A 12,994-nucleotide genomic window follows, 5' to 3' on the forward strand; every position below is an offset into this window, starting at 1 on the left:
CAGGAACTGTGCCCTATACTGGAAGGAGACTCTTTTACTGTTCAATCCATGGCTCACGGTGGCCTTTTCAGACTTCAGAATGAAACTCAAACATACATTATGGTTCCTTCTCCCAGGACAGAACTCACTGGCCTTTCTTCAACAGAACAAAAACTGACTTATTTCTGGGCTCAGCAAGTAAAACACTTGTCCTACAAGCCTGAGGACCTGAATTGGGTCCTTAGAACCCACATACACTGCTGGATGTAATATAGCACACATTTGGTCTCAGGGATGGCGAGGTAGAAGGCAGAGACTGGCATATCTCTGGAAGCTTGAGGGCCAGGTAGCATAGCCTGTGAGCAGGGCTCTGGTCACCATGGGGCCAAGTTCAAGACCATCAAAGACCTTGTCTTAAATGAAAGGTAGAAGGCACTTGAGGATTGACATCCAAGTTTGTTCTTTCACCCAACGGGTGTACAGTTTGTATGTGCATCTGTAGTCACACACACATATGGACCTGCGTGAATACACGTGTACTCTCGCACATACACACTTTGCTGTCATCTGCTTGGAAAGACACTTTGAGATTCTTTAATTTCTTTGGGAAATGGTAGTCCCATCTAGTCACTAAAGGTCACCCTTGAAGGAGACTCTGGCCTGGAAGGATGACTGAGTTCCAATAGGTTTGAGTAAGACACTATACTCCCTTGGCCCATGTCCTGGCCTAGAATTGGGACCCTTCCACTTTTACCTTCTCTGGGAGCCTCCAGTGTAGGAACTTAGCAATAATAGCAGGCTCCTCCCTGGTGGTGAAAAATCACTACTGCTTCTCTGCTTTGCCCCACCACCGAAGCTGAAGATAAGCACTGTAACGCTAAAGAAGACAGCCACCATAAACCTGAGGAGAGCTGCAAGAGTGGGAGGAGGTGAGGTCCTCCTGCCTACGCCATCTACTGAACTCAATGACCATAGAGAAACACATCCTTTGGTATTTTAAGTGTACACTTACATATTTCAAGGCATGATAATATATAGCAACACAGCGGTTTAAGGTCTGGTCTCCTTTTAGGCAAGAGTGTGTATAGTAGGGCTGCTGGAGGCTATGGCCAGGAGATGTGCCCTCCGCCTGCTGCCTACCATGTCAATAGCTCCTCTCCTCATATCCAGTTCTCCTCAGTTCACCAGCACCCTTCTTTGCTTCTTGGTGCCTTCGTATTGTGGTGCTCTCAGTTCCAAATACTATGCCCCCCAGACATTTGCGAATCTCCTCATCATTTAAATCTCAGCACTGCCCAAAACTAAGGGCATGGCAAGGATGCCACTCAATACCCTTCCTGAGGTTTCTCCAATGTTACTTAAATTCCTTCCCTGGGGCTAGCAGTATTTATCCATCCTCCTCAGGCTCCAAGGACAAACTGAGGCATGATTCCACCAAAGTTCACTTTGGAGAACCAATGAGTTTATTGGGTTTCCTTACATAGCACAGGTGAGAAGTCAAAGGGGTGTGGGTGTTCCTCACCAAAAAGGCTGCACTGGATAGCCTTTACCCAGAAGGGATGATGGCTTTCCCATACCTGTGTAGATGGACACCCCACCACACACACACAACACACATACAGTCCTACCCAGTCTATACACTCTAGTCACTCCCAAGGCCACGTGTGATTAGGGCAGATTTGCAGCTGGATTCTTAGGTGAGGGTCTTGTGACCTTCCTCACCCTCCATGAAGGGATATACATCGTTAATAGATCCAGCTGGGGTAATCCCTCTGAAATAGGCCACAGAGGAGCTCTCCAAGACGGCCAAGGCTTGCCTCAGAGAACTGCTGCTCACAACAGTGGGCCATTGTCTCCTTACATTGTGGTCAAGCTGACCAGTTTCCTGCCCATTGGGGAGGATAATCCCTCTCAGAGCAGATCTTGCCACTCACATCCTGAGTCTGTAGACTTGGACAGGCTCCAAGAAATCAGTCACCAGAAGTTGAAGGTGACCTCTAACCCTCACCTGTCACCCTCCCATTTACTCATGTCCTGTGAGTTAATGACTCCCACCTACCCTTTACGAAGTTTGGAAAAGATAGGGGTGCAGCTTGCCTAGGTCCTCTAGGGGTCAGCAACTCCTCCTGCTTGTTTCTCTCACTTCCTCCTCTGGAGACAAATGTGCTAGGTCATGTTGCCTATTGGTCATACTGGAAGTAGAATCGTGTGTTTGGGGGTGCGCAGAGGGCAGGGTGGTGTTTGGGAAAGGAGGAGAGGAAGCAGCAAGTAAGGGAATCCCAGCAAGAAGTGGTGTGACGTCTTTGAAATCCAGCCACTCTGTTTCCATCCTGAAACCCCAGAGCATGTTGTTTGTGTATGTGGAGAGAGAGAGAGAGAGAGAGAGAGAGAGAGAGAGAGAGAGAGAGAGAGAGAGAGCGCAGCCTCTCAGAGCAGTCCATCTGTAGGCAGGAAGGACGCTGCTGCCAATTAGTCCTGGGCATTGGAGTTCAGTTGAGTACAGACACCCCCAGGGCTGCTGACATCCAGCATCTTTTTCCATCCTGCCTGGGAAGACCCCAGGTAGCAAAGCCAAAAAGACAGCATGTGCCTTGCCTTGAATGGACAATGTAAAACAAGTAGAGAACAAATACACCAGGGGGTCATAGGTCAGTTCCAGACCCTGCAAGCAGTGCTGGGGAAATGTTGCTTCCTTCTCAGCTGTGGGGGCACCTGCTGTCCATCCAAGTGGAACACAGAAGCTGGACCTCTCCTCCTGCCTGCTTTAGGTTTCATTTTACAGCCCTGCTTGCCTGTGGCCTACACAGCTCCAGGGATGGGATAAAGGGAAACCCTTTCCCTTGAAGCATCCACTCTGCTCTGCAATGCCCTCCCCACTATGCCAGCCTCAGGGGAGCCTGGAGCTGCCTACACAGCCTTAGGAAATCCCCTTGAACAGGTGCTGCTCTTGCAGAATTCCTCCACGTCTATTTTCACGTACCCCGAAGGAAAGGCTTCTAGAACACACCAGAAAGTGCCTTTCTCTTAAAACAATTTTATTCTCCTGGTTAGCAAAAAAAGAAAAGAAAAGCTTGGTTTACTTAGAGTAGGAATGCATTTGCATATAGGGCAGCAGCGATAGAAGTTTGAAAAGTTACTTTTATAACAGCATCACAAGCATGGAGTTCAGGGAAGCCTTTGAGGATATCCGTGTGCATATTCAGAGGGGTCTGTGTGCCTCCAAGTTCAACTGGAGTATGGTATGGGAGGAAAGAACCCCATGTGTCCTCTCCAGGAGGGAACCTATCCTTTCAGCATGGACCTGGCTTCTCACCAGTGGACAGGCTGGAGGGGGACCCAGGAGATGGCTGTCTAATCCTCACAGTACCCAGCATGTACTACATACACTTCATTCTTAAAATCCCTCTGGCTCTTTGCTCCTAAGACAGCATCCAGAAGCATGCAGGAACTAGCCACATTGGCATCTCAACTCTCATGCCATGGCAGCAAATTCTGGGTAAGTGTTGTTGTTAGCTGCAGGTACCCCAGCTTTCTATCAGAGGGAAGCAAAGAGGCTGGCCTTCTCTCTTGTTTACCCAAGGCATCCCACAGCTGTTAAAGCCAGCCTGCAGCTAGCTTACCTGTCCCATGGTGTGCTCAGATTAGCCTGGCCCCAAGCTGCTCCATAGAGCACCTATATCCTGTGAACAACTCCGCTGAGGAAATGCAGGGACCACAGGGACCTGTACTCATGCATGCACACAAATGTATAAACACACATGTACACACATGCATGTGTATGTATACACACATGCACACACAGCTCCCAACTGCCAGTCTGCATCTGCTGCTACTACAAAAATCCCCAGAATCAGGTAATTTATAAAGAATGGAATTTATGCAGCACCTATTTCTGGAAGTCCAAGAGCATGCCACTGGGCTCTACCAAGCACCTCGTGAGGGGTTTTTGCTGCATTATCCTATAGCAGAGGGCATGGTGGGACAGGCTAAGAATACTCTTAGTTCAGTCTCTTCTCTCTTCTCAGAAATCCACTCATGGAAGCATGGGGGAGGGTCCCACCTTACAGATCTCATCTAACTCTCGTTGTCTTCCAAGGCCCTACCTCCACATATCATTAATACAGGAATTTGGGGATTCGGTGTCCAGAACAACTCCAGGATGTGTTCAAATCATCACTGTCCTTTGCTGTCCTTTGCGGCCAGTGCCTTCTCCCACAAGGGACTCATCTGTTCATTTCTTCTTTCTTTTAACCTTTCTGTGACACAGTATCACACCACCTCAGTGGGGCTGTGGTGTCCCTTCCTAAAACACTCTTCCTTTTAGAAGTTCCTCTTGTCACCTCTCTGACCTTCAGTTTTTCTTGGCCATCAGCTGTGTCCTGTAGACCTGCACACTGCCTGGCAAGCAGGCCCCCATGCAAGTGACCAACCTGAGTTGGATTCTGTGTATTCAAGAACCTTTCTAGTGGGCCTGGGTGTGCATCTGGACTGGCCCCAAACTGATTTTCTCATTGCCTGTGTTTCTGGTCCTAGAGTGAGGGGCAAGCAAGGACCACCACCTACTTCGTTTCCACCAACTAAGCTAGGCTTCCCAAGTGCCCAGGCAGAGGAAGTGGGGGAGATGGTAGAAAGGCACACACTGGGCTTGTCTACAAATGTATGTAGGTCATGGGTTTGTCCTCTTCTGGAAAAGGGTTGGGCAGGAGGTCTCTTCAAGTGTTTAACTTCAGGCACTTATCCAGCCTCAACAAAGGAATCCCTGGGGTTGCCAATGATGTTCTTGCATAGTCAGAGCAGTACATGGTGGTCAAGGCATGCCTTCCCTTTATCATTAGATGGCACCTCTATGTCCAGTGTCCCTGGTCCCTCTAGCTGGTGTGACATACTCTTTCCCCTGGATATGTTGAAACCTTGGGTCATGTCCACAGACAGGCAATGAACCAGGTTTGTGAATTAGAGCAGGTTGGCTGTTGTCCATGTCTGCCAGGACATTGAGTGTCCTGAAGGGCTGGTAGAGTTTTTTGTTTTGTTTTGTTTTGTTTTTTTTTTTTTGCCAAAGTGGTCAGCCTGGAAGATGTAGAGGAAGCGTCAGGACATTCTGGCTTCAGAAGTCTTGCAGTCCTCAGAGAAGACCCATGGCCTAACTCAAGTGCTGGTGTTTGCTTGTTTACTGTGCAAATGACAGTCTAAAGTCTAACACAAAGGACTTCCTTACAGAAAAAGTGAGAGCCCTGAGGGGGAATTTTTTTTTTTAAGGAAGAGTGAATTATGAGCTTCTCCAAAGGGCTGCATTGTTTATGGAGGTGACTTCACCCCAGATGAGGAAGCTGCTACTCCTGCAGTGCTCACATCAGATATAGTGGACCTCAGGGTAGGACTCTTCCAGTTCTGTCTTCCATATCCTCTGCCTCTGAAGAAGTTCTGGGTGAGGATGAGTGACAGCACGAGTTCTCTTCAGCTCTAGTGTAGGAACTCAAGGGAAGCCAGCAAGGGGAACTGGCAGTATGTCTCTGGGCCCTCACTATGGGCCAGGAGCTGTTCATAAGCATGGACATGGACTTCTACAGCTCCCATTACTGACCTCATTGTGATACAGTTTCTTCTTCTTTAGGGTATATAGACCTATTTCTGATGTGATTTTAGACTTCTTTGATTTCTTCATTTGTTTCTGACCTGCCCTTCCCGACTCAGGGACATGCTTTCCTGTTTCTTTGCATTTTTTTTTTTAAAAATCAGATAACTGCCATTGTAGACGTTATAATGTTGGGTGTTAGTCATCGTGCCTCCCTTAATATATCTTTGAACTTTGCTGTAGGGTTCACTTAAGTCACCTGGGCTCTGCTTCATTGCCTTGACATTGCTTCTAGGTTTTATTACTGATCAGAGCAGCCTGTGGTTTACTGCTGAGTTGGCCTTTCTGCACAGGTGGGAGCCCTCCTTTGGAGGACATAGCCTGGCATCTTTTGTGTGAGGAGAGTTTACCACACTGGTTGCAGGAGAGTTCCATTACTGAGCTGTCTCTGAGAACACTTCTGGCAGGGGCCTCTGGTGTTCTTTAGTGTACACTTAATCAATATTCAGCCAAATCCTGCATCTCCTCCATCCTCTCTCTCTCTCTGTCTGTCTCTCTCTGTCTGTCTCTCTCCTTCCTCTCTCTCTCTCTCTCTCTCTCTCTCTCTCTCTCTCTCTCTCTCTCCTTCTCTCTCTCTCGTAGCCATCCTCTGACTCTCCTGTGGCTCTAACCTACCAACCCTGGTGCCAAGGATGATGGTTAACACTGTCAATTTGATAGGGTCTAGAACCACTAAGAGACAACCCTCAGGGTGTGTCTGAGAGATTATCGACATTAGCGTAGCTGAGATAGGCCCACTTAGTGGGGGCAGTGCCATTCCATCAGCTTGGTTAAATAGGAGAAAGATGAGCACTTGTCCCACTTAGGGTCACTGTGGCTGCAATGAAGCACATTACTAAAAACAAGTTGGAGAAGAAAGGGTTTATTTGGCTTGCACTTCCATATAATACTCCACCATTGAAGGAAAACAGGGCAAGAAGTTGGAGGCAAGAGCTGATATAGAAGCCATGGAGAGGATGCTACTTTCTTACAGAGCCCAGGACCATCAGCCCTGGGGTGGTCCCACCCACAATGGGCTGGGCCTTCCCACAGCACCAGTTTTTACCTTATTTTGCTTCCTGGCTGGAGGCAAAATGTGAGCAGCTGCCCCATGCTCCAGTTAATATGCCCTCTACCCCCTGCATAGTGGACGATACCCTGAAACTGAGAACCCAAACAAACCGTTCCTTCTTAGTTAGGGTTTCTGTTGCTATGGTGAAACACCATGACCAAAAGCAAGTTGGGGAGGAAAGGGTTTATTTGGCTTATACTTCCAGATCATAGCCCATGGTTGAAGGAAGTCTGGACAGGAATTCAAACAGGGAAGGAACCCAGAGGCAGAAGCTGATGCAGAGGCCACAGAATGGTGCTGCTTCCTGGCTTCCTTCCCATGGCTTGCTCAGCCCAACTTCTTATAGAACGCAGGACCACCAGCCCAGGCCGGCACCATCCACCATGGACTTGGCCCTTCCACATTGGTCACTAATTGAGAAAATGCCTTATTGTTGCATCTCAAGGAGATGTTTCCTTAACTGAGGCTCCTTCCTTTGATGACTCTAGCTTGAGTCAAGTTGACACACAAAACCAGCCAATACACCTTTTTTAAGTTTTTTTCGTCAGACATTTTGTCACAGCAATGAGAAAACGAATCCAAGAGTTCTCTGTTCTGCTATCCAGAGTCTGCCTTCCTAAAGGGAATAGGGAGCGATAGGATTTACTGCACTCATTTCTAAAGCCCTGCATTCCCAGCCTCTCATGCCCAGGCTGGAGAAGCTGCTGCTTCACCTGGGTCCTTCCTGTGTGAATCTCTGCTTCTATTCAGGAGATTTCCCCGAAGCAGAGAGGTCATGTAACTTTGCTAGAGTCTGACAGCTACCAAGGTCTTGGTCAAAGCTCTGGTTGACTCTGGAATCAAACATAGCCCTTCGAAGGACCCTTAGGTCCCAGTGCCCCACCTCGATCCAAAGCTCCATTAATTCCAGGCAGCTCCCCTTGTGACTGTCCCTGGCCCCAGTCAGAGCCCATTTCCTGTGTAGCAGGAAGCATAGCTTTGCATCTAGAGTCGAGTCACATAGGCCTCTAGGGCACACCAGTATCCTGTGTGCAGCATCCTCTACTTAATAGCATATTTGTACTGTGTGGCCAGTAAAAGTTGAATGCCTGGGGTAAGGTAAGCCTTACTCGTCTTTATGGAGATGGCTAAGCAGAGCCTGAGAGCAAAGCTCCTGCAGTGGGCATGGCTAGCTTAGGCTGCTGCTCTGTGGCCACTCCCAGACACTGCTTTTTATAGTGGGTTAGAACCCCACCTCTCCCCTCCCCCAACCTCCATCTCACTTCAGAAAAAAGTATCAAACATACAGAGAAAGCAGAGAAATGGAACACTCCCACACCCTCCACCAAGTGTGAACAATTTTTGCCTCATTTAGCACATGGAGGCCAGATCAGGACATGGTGTGTCTTCCTCTACTACACTGAGTTATTGTTTTGAGACTGTCTCTTATTGAACCAGCAGCTTTCTGTTTGGGCCTAGGATGACTGGCCAGGGAGCTATCAGGGTCTGCCTGTCTCCAGCCCTCCCCCACGCTGATCAGTCACGGCCAGCTTTGAAAATAACAACAACAAAATTATTTTGATTTGAACTCAGGCCACTGGGTCTAGCAGTCGTGTGCCTCTGCTGCAAAATCAAGTCCCTTCTCCTTTCAGCAGTCAAGCCAGTTATGTTTAGTCTCCTCCTGTGCATTGACTTTTCATTTCCTTGTCTATTCGCATATGTTCTTCTCCCAGCATGGCCCCATCGACTTATAGGGCCTTCTGGTGCGTCTACCAGGACAGACTTTTGCTGACTTGACCTCTTGGGTTTGTATAGTAAAGGTTTTCAAGTTAAAAGTACTTGTGTATGGTGACACATAATCCTAGCACTTAAGAGGTGGAGGCAGTAAGACCAGGAGTTCAAGACCATTTACAACTGGCTGTATAGACAGTTTGAGGACAGCTTTGGCTGCCCTCACGTACTCACACTTGTAACCCCAGTATCTGGGAGGCTGGAACAGGAGGAATTTGAGTTTTAAGCTATCCAGGCCTGTACAGTGATGTTCAAATATTTTTTTTCTTAAATCAAGATTTAAAATCAGTACCATAATGATGGTCACTGCTTCTGCTATGCCTCTGTTTCAGTTGAGGGGGGGCTGCACTGCTGCCAGTTGGGGCTGGGTTGCTGGGCTATATGTCCTGGATGGTCTGCATCCCTGGCTCACTACCCTGGAGTTACATTAGCTGAGGATGAGCTAGCTCCATTACTGGTTTCAGGAGCTCTGGGTCTCTCAGCCAGTTGGCAGAGGTGTGATTTCTGGCAGGAGATCTGTGGCTATGAGTCAGGAGTTTGAAATGCCACTGCCACAATCCTGAGGTTCATGGAACCAGAGAATACTAAGCTCTTGTGAGCACAGGACAAGGAGACAGTGATGTTTTGAGCCATAAGATATGACTATCTGCCCATGGGTGATGACCAATCTCTGAGTGTCAAGGAATATGGGCACATGCACAAGTCCTCAGTCATCTGCAGTCATGCTTGAACTTTGATGATGGGACCAAACCATATTGTCTCAAATACATGGCCATGGTCCACCAGGAATATTACAACTTGGACTTATAGGCCAGAGAAATGGCTAAGTGAGGTAAGGCTGCTTGCTGCCAAGCTCTTGACCTGAGTTTTGATATCCGGGACCCACATGATGGGAGGAGAGACCTGACTACTGCAAGTTGTCTTCTAACCTACATGTGTGTGCTGTGGTAGATGCCTTGCTCCTCAGATAATAAAACAAAAGTGTAACATAAATTTAAAACACTGATTTAGAAATTTAATAGTATGACAACCTTACAAAAATATGAAAATACAGTATCAGTAATGATACATGTGTTGTATGTGTATCTTTCTTTGTATGAACACATGTTCTTGTGCACATAGGTAAATGTATACGCACAAGTGTGTATGCATAGGCAGAAGTCCACATCTGGTGTATTCTTTAATGGCTTGCTAACTCTTTTTATGAGGCCAGGTCTCTCAGAAACCTGGAGCTCATAGGTTGGGCTAAGCTACCTAGCCAGTGAGGTCTAGGGATCTGCCTGTCTCTGGTCTTCATCTCTGGGGCTACAGATATATGCTGCCATGCTTAGCTTTTTGTGTAGCTGTATGAAAACTCAGATCCTCCTGCTTTTATATCAGGCCCTAATCCACGGAACCACATCCTTAATCTCTGTACCAGTCATCTTTATCAAAGTGAAAGTGTGTACCATTGTTATTGAACAATGACCATGGACAGAGGGACAGACAGGAGGCAGCTAGCTTTGGTCTTCTGTTGACTTGAGAGAGCTACACCCTCTCTTGAGACCCCAGGATGGCCTGTGAGGTTGGGGTCAGCAGCCCTGGCTCATGTGTAGAGCTGCCAGGAGCAACAGGAGGACTAGGCAGAAGCAGGCACAGAATGACTGCACAGCTGGTCCCAGCAGGTCATGCTTTCAAGGTCTGTTGGTTCTCTGCCCCTTGGTTGCTCTGTATAACAAACCATCTCTTATCATGCTGAGCCTCAAAAACAGAGTTGAAATGAGGCACAAAAGAGAGTATTGCGCCCCCAAAGTCCAACTTCCCAGTTTTCTTCACAGAGTTCCTAGGAAGGCCTAGGAAGCCCTTCCCCCAGGAGCTCCTCTGTGTGTCACTTCTCTGAGCTGTAGCCTTACTGGCCTCTCTCTCTCTCTCTCTCTCTCTCTCTCTCTCTCTCTCTCTCTCTCTCTCTCTCTTAAAAGATCATCATTCTTCCCACCACAGGCCCTTTGCCTACCCAGTCAGTCTGCCTCCCACTGCACCTCGATCACGATCACTTCTGTTTATCCTTAAAGTCTAGGCTTAAGACAGTGCTCCCCCTCCCCCAGGGAAACTGAAGGGGAGCAGTCCAGGCACTCAGCTCTGAGCACCCCAGTGGTTCTGGTTAGCACTTCTCCTCACAGCAGTCTGAGTCACCAGGCCACACCCACAAGGCCTGACCCCTTGAGGTTTCTGATTGCCACTGACTCTTTTAAAGTGCTTGCTGGAGACCACATGTGAGGTGAGCCCAGGTTGTTTCCCTCTGTGACACTGAAGTTCCTTATTAGTGACAGGCGCCTGTGACTTTCTATGAATCTGTGGCTGAACTGTTAGAAATCTTAGTTGAATGTTATCTTGAACTGGGGAGGTCACCTCTCACCTTCCAGAGGCTCCTGGCTGCTTAAGCTGCCTTCTAGATGGGAAGACAAGACCCCTCCAGGCCAGGGTGGCCTTGTCTGCAGCAAGTGAGCGGACTCCTTGGTTCTGACATTCAGCCCTACTACATAGCCTTCATTCTTTTAAACTTTCTCTCCGCCAGCCCTTGCAGGCTGCCAAGCTACTGCATTCATTTGTCATTGTTTCTTAGATGCAAGGGAGAGAGGGCACACAGTTAAAACAGGCGATCCCATTTACCCCTCCCAGTGGACTGTGGTGGACCTGGGGCCCCATCCCACTCCTCCCTTTACCCTTAACTTTCCTTGGGTTCTAGTGAAAACTCGGGATGTGTCTGTGTGCAAGCCTTGAAACACTTGGAAGTTTTGCACTTGTGGCCTGGCATTGGGTGAGTCTGAGACCAGCCTCCTTCAGATTAGGGTTGCTAGGAGGCCGAGCTCTACTTGGCCTGGCTTCCTTTCTCTGTCAGTAGCTCTTTCGACTTCCTCTCTTTTCTCACTTCAGCATGCCTAAGTCCTACTGAATGCTGCAAAGTTGCTACAAGCAGGGAGCCTCTCTGTGCAGCACCAGGCCCTCAACAACCAAAGGGAGCTAGGCTGTTAGAAAGCACCTAGGGGCTGCAGGCTTTTCCTAGGTCTCTCTAACCAGTGCTGATGGCACTTGTGCACTACCTCTGCATCAGCTACCAGGTGTGCTCAGCACACTCAGACCCTGGCAAAACAGTTGCTTATTTTGTCTTTGCTGGATGAATGAAGGCACCACAAAGAACACCCAGCTCTGCTCCAGCATTCTCCACCAGGACAGACACTGGAGTTCAGCACTTCACAGCAGTGAATGCAGGTGTGGTGTTTGACTCTACAGGAAACCTCCACTATTCGTGTTATGGCCAGGCCTGGGGGGCTGCAAGGACTCGGGCCACCTGCCTATCAGGCAAAGACGGCACCTCTGCATCGTGCAGTGTGCAGAGTGTTCAGTATAGAGCACGGGTGTACATGGTAAAGAAGGATGGGTGCGGTGCAGAGTAAGGGGTTTATAGTGCAGAGTAGAGAGTGCGAGGTGCATGCTGTTGAATGAAGAGTGGAGGATACGGGTTGCACGGTGCAGAGTGCAGGAGGTCCGCGGGCTCCGGGCAGCGGCCGGGATCCCTCGAGGGACAAGGCAGGATGGGCCCAATGCACGCGCGCCTGGGCGGGCTACAACGGGCCGCCGTCCCGCCTCTCTCCGGCGCTCCCGGCCTTTCCCATCCGGCCCGCGACGCTCCGCCCGCCCCGTCCCACATGACACCGCCTCCGCCGCAAACTTTTTCCTCCCCATCCTGTCGCGCCGGGGAAGGAATGGAAGATGGCGGCCTAGGCGCAGAGTTTCCTGCCCGAGCAGCGGCGGCGGCGGCTCCCGGGGGCTGCGGCCGGCGCCACCATGACGCGCTGGGTTCCCACCAAGCGAGAGGAGAAGTACGGCGTGGGTGAGCAGCGCGCCGCCCCGAGCCCGCCCCGCGCGCAACTTGCCCGCCACGGCGCCCAGCCTGTTGCCGCGCGGTGCGGAGTCTGGCCCGCCCGGGGCTGGAGCCCGCGTGGGGAACCCGGGGACCTTCCCGGGGGTTACCACGCTTCTCGTTCCCGCGTTCTCTCTCCGTCCTCGGCCCGTGTGGTCCGGCGCACTAGGGGCCTCCGGGGTCATTGTTTGCATGCGTTTTGGCTTCTTCGGGAAACTTCTGTTTGGCATCCGGGATTCCCGGTGGACGTTTCATTGTGCCGTGCCGTGGCCCCTGCACTCGGGCTGGGTCGGTACCGCTTTTCCTACCCCGGCGAGTGGGGACACCCGGGCGCTCTGGTGTCCCTGGGGCCCTGGAAATCGTCCTCGAGGGCTGGGACCTGGCTTTGCCTCTTTGTGGCTTCCCGAGGGGCTAGAGGGAGTTGGGTTGCGAGGTTACGATGGACTCAGTACACTTCCAGGGAGTCCTCAGTGGCCAGTTAGTTCTGGGACCTGCAGATCCTATCTCTACCACCTTGCCCCCATCAAATGTCAGGGATGTCTAGGCCTCAGGGCTCGCTGGCATTCCAGATCTGACTATTTTGTTTCCAGGCTCTTTTCCCTCTTCCCCTAAGGAGCTTTTGACACCCAGTCTCACCTGAGAAGACTCCCTGAATTGCAAA

At 49.9% G+C, this 12,994-nt stretch overlaps 1 protein-coding gene across 2 annotated transcripts in view; it reads left to right on the forward strand.

Annotated features, from left to right (window-relative positions):
* The first annotated feature begins 12,136 nt into the window (after positions 1 to 12,136).
* Dock1 (dedicator of cytokinesis 1) overlaps positions 12,137 to 12,994 on the forward strand; it is a 484,316-nt gene continuing 483,458 nt past the window's right edge. For both annotated transcript variants that reach the window (XM_051193215.1, XM_051193217.1), the window contains exon 1: positions 12,137 to 12,303. In XM_051193215.1, coding sequence (XP_051049172.1) covers positions 12,258 to 12,303 — 46 coding nt within the window. In that variant the 5' untranslated portion in view covers positions 12,137 to 12,257. The remainder of the gene's footprint in view (positions 12,304 to 12,994) is intronic.

Source organism: Phodopus roborovskii, unplaced genomic scaffold (genome assembly GCF_943737965.1).
Source record: "Phodopus roborovskii unplaced genomic scaffold, PHOROB, whole genome shotgun sequence".
Classification (NCBI taxonomy): domain Eukaryota; kingdom Metazoa; phylum Chordata; class Mammalia; order Rodentia; family Cricetidae; genus Phodopus; species Phodopus roborovskii.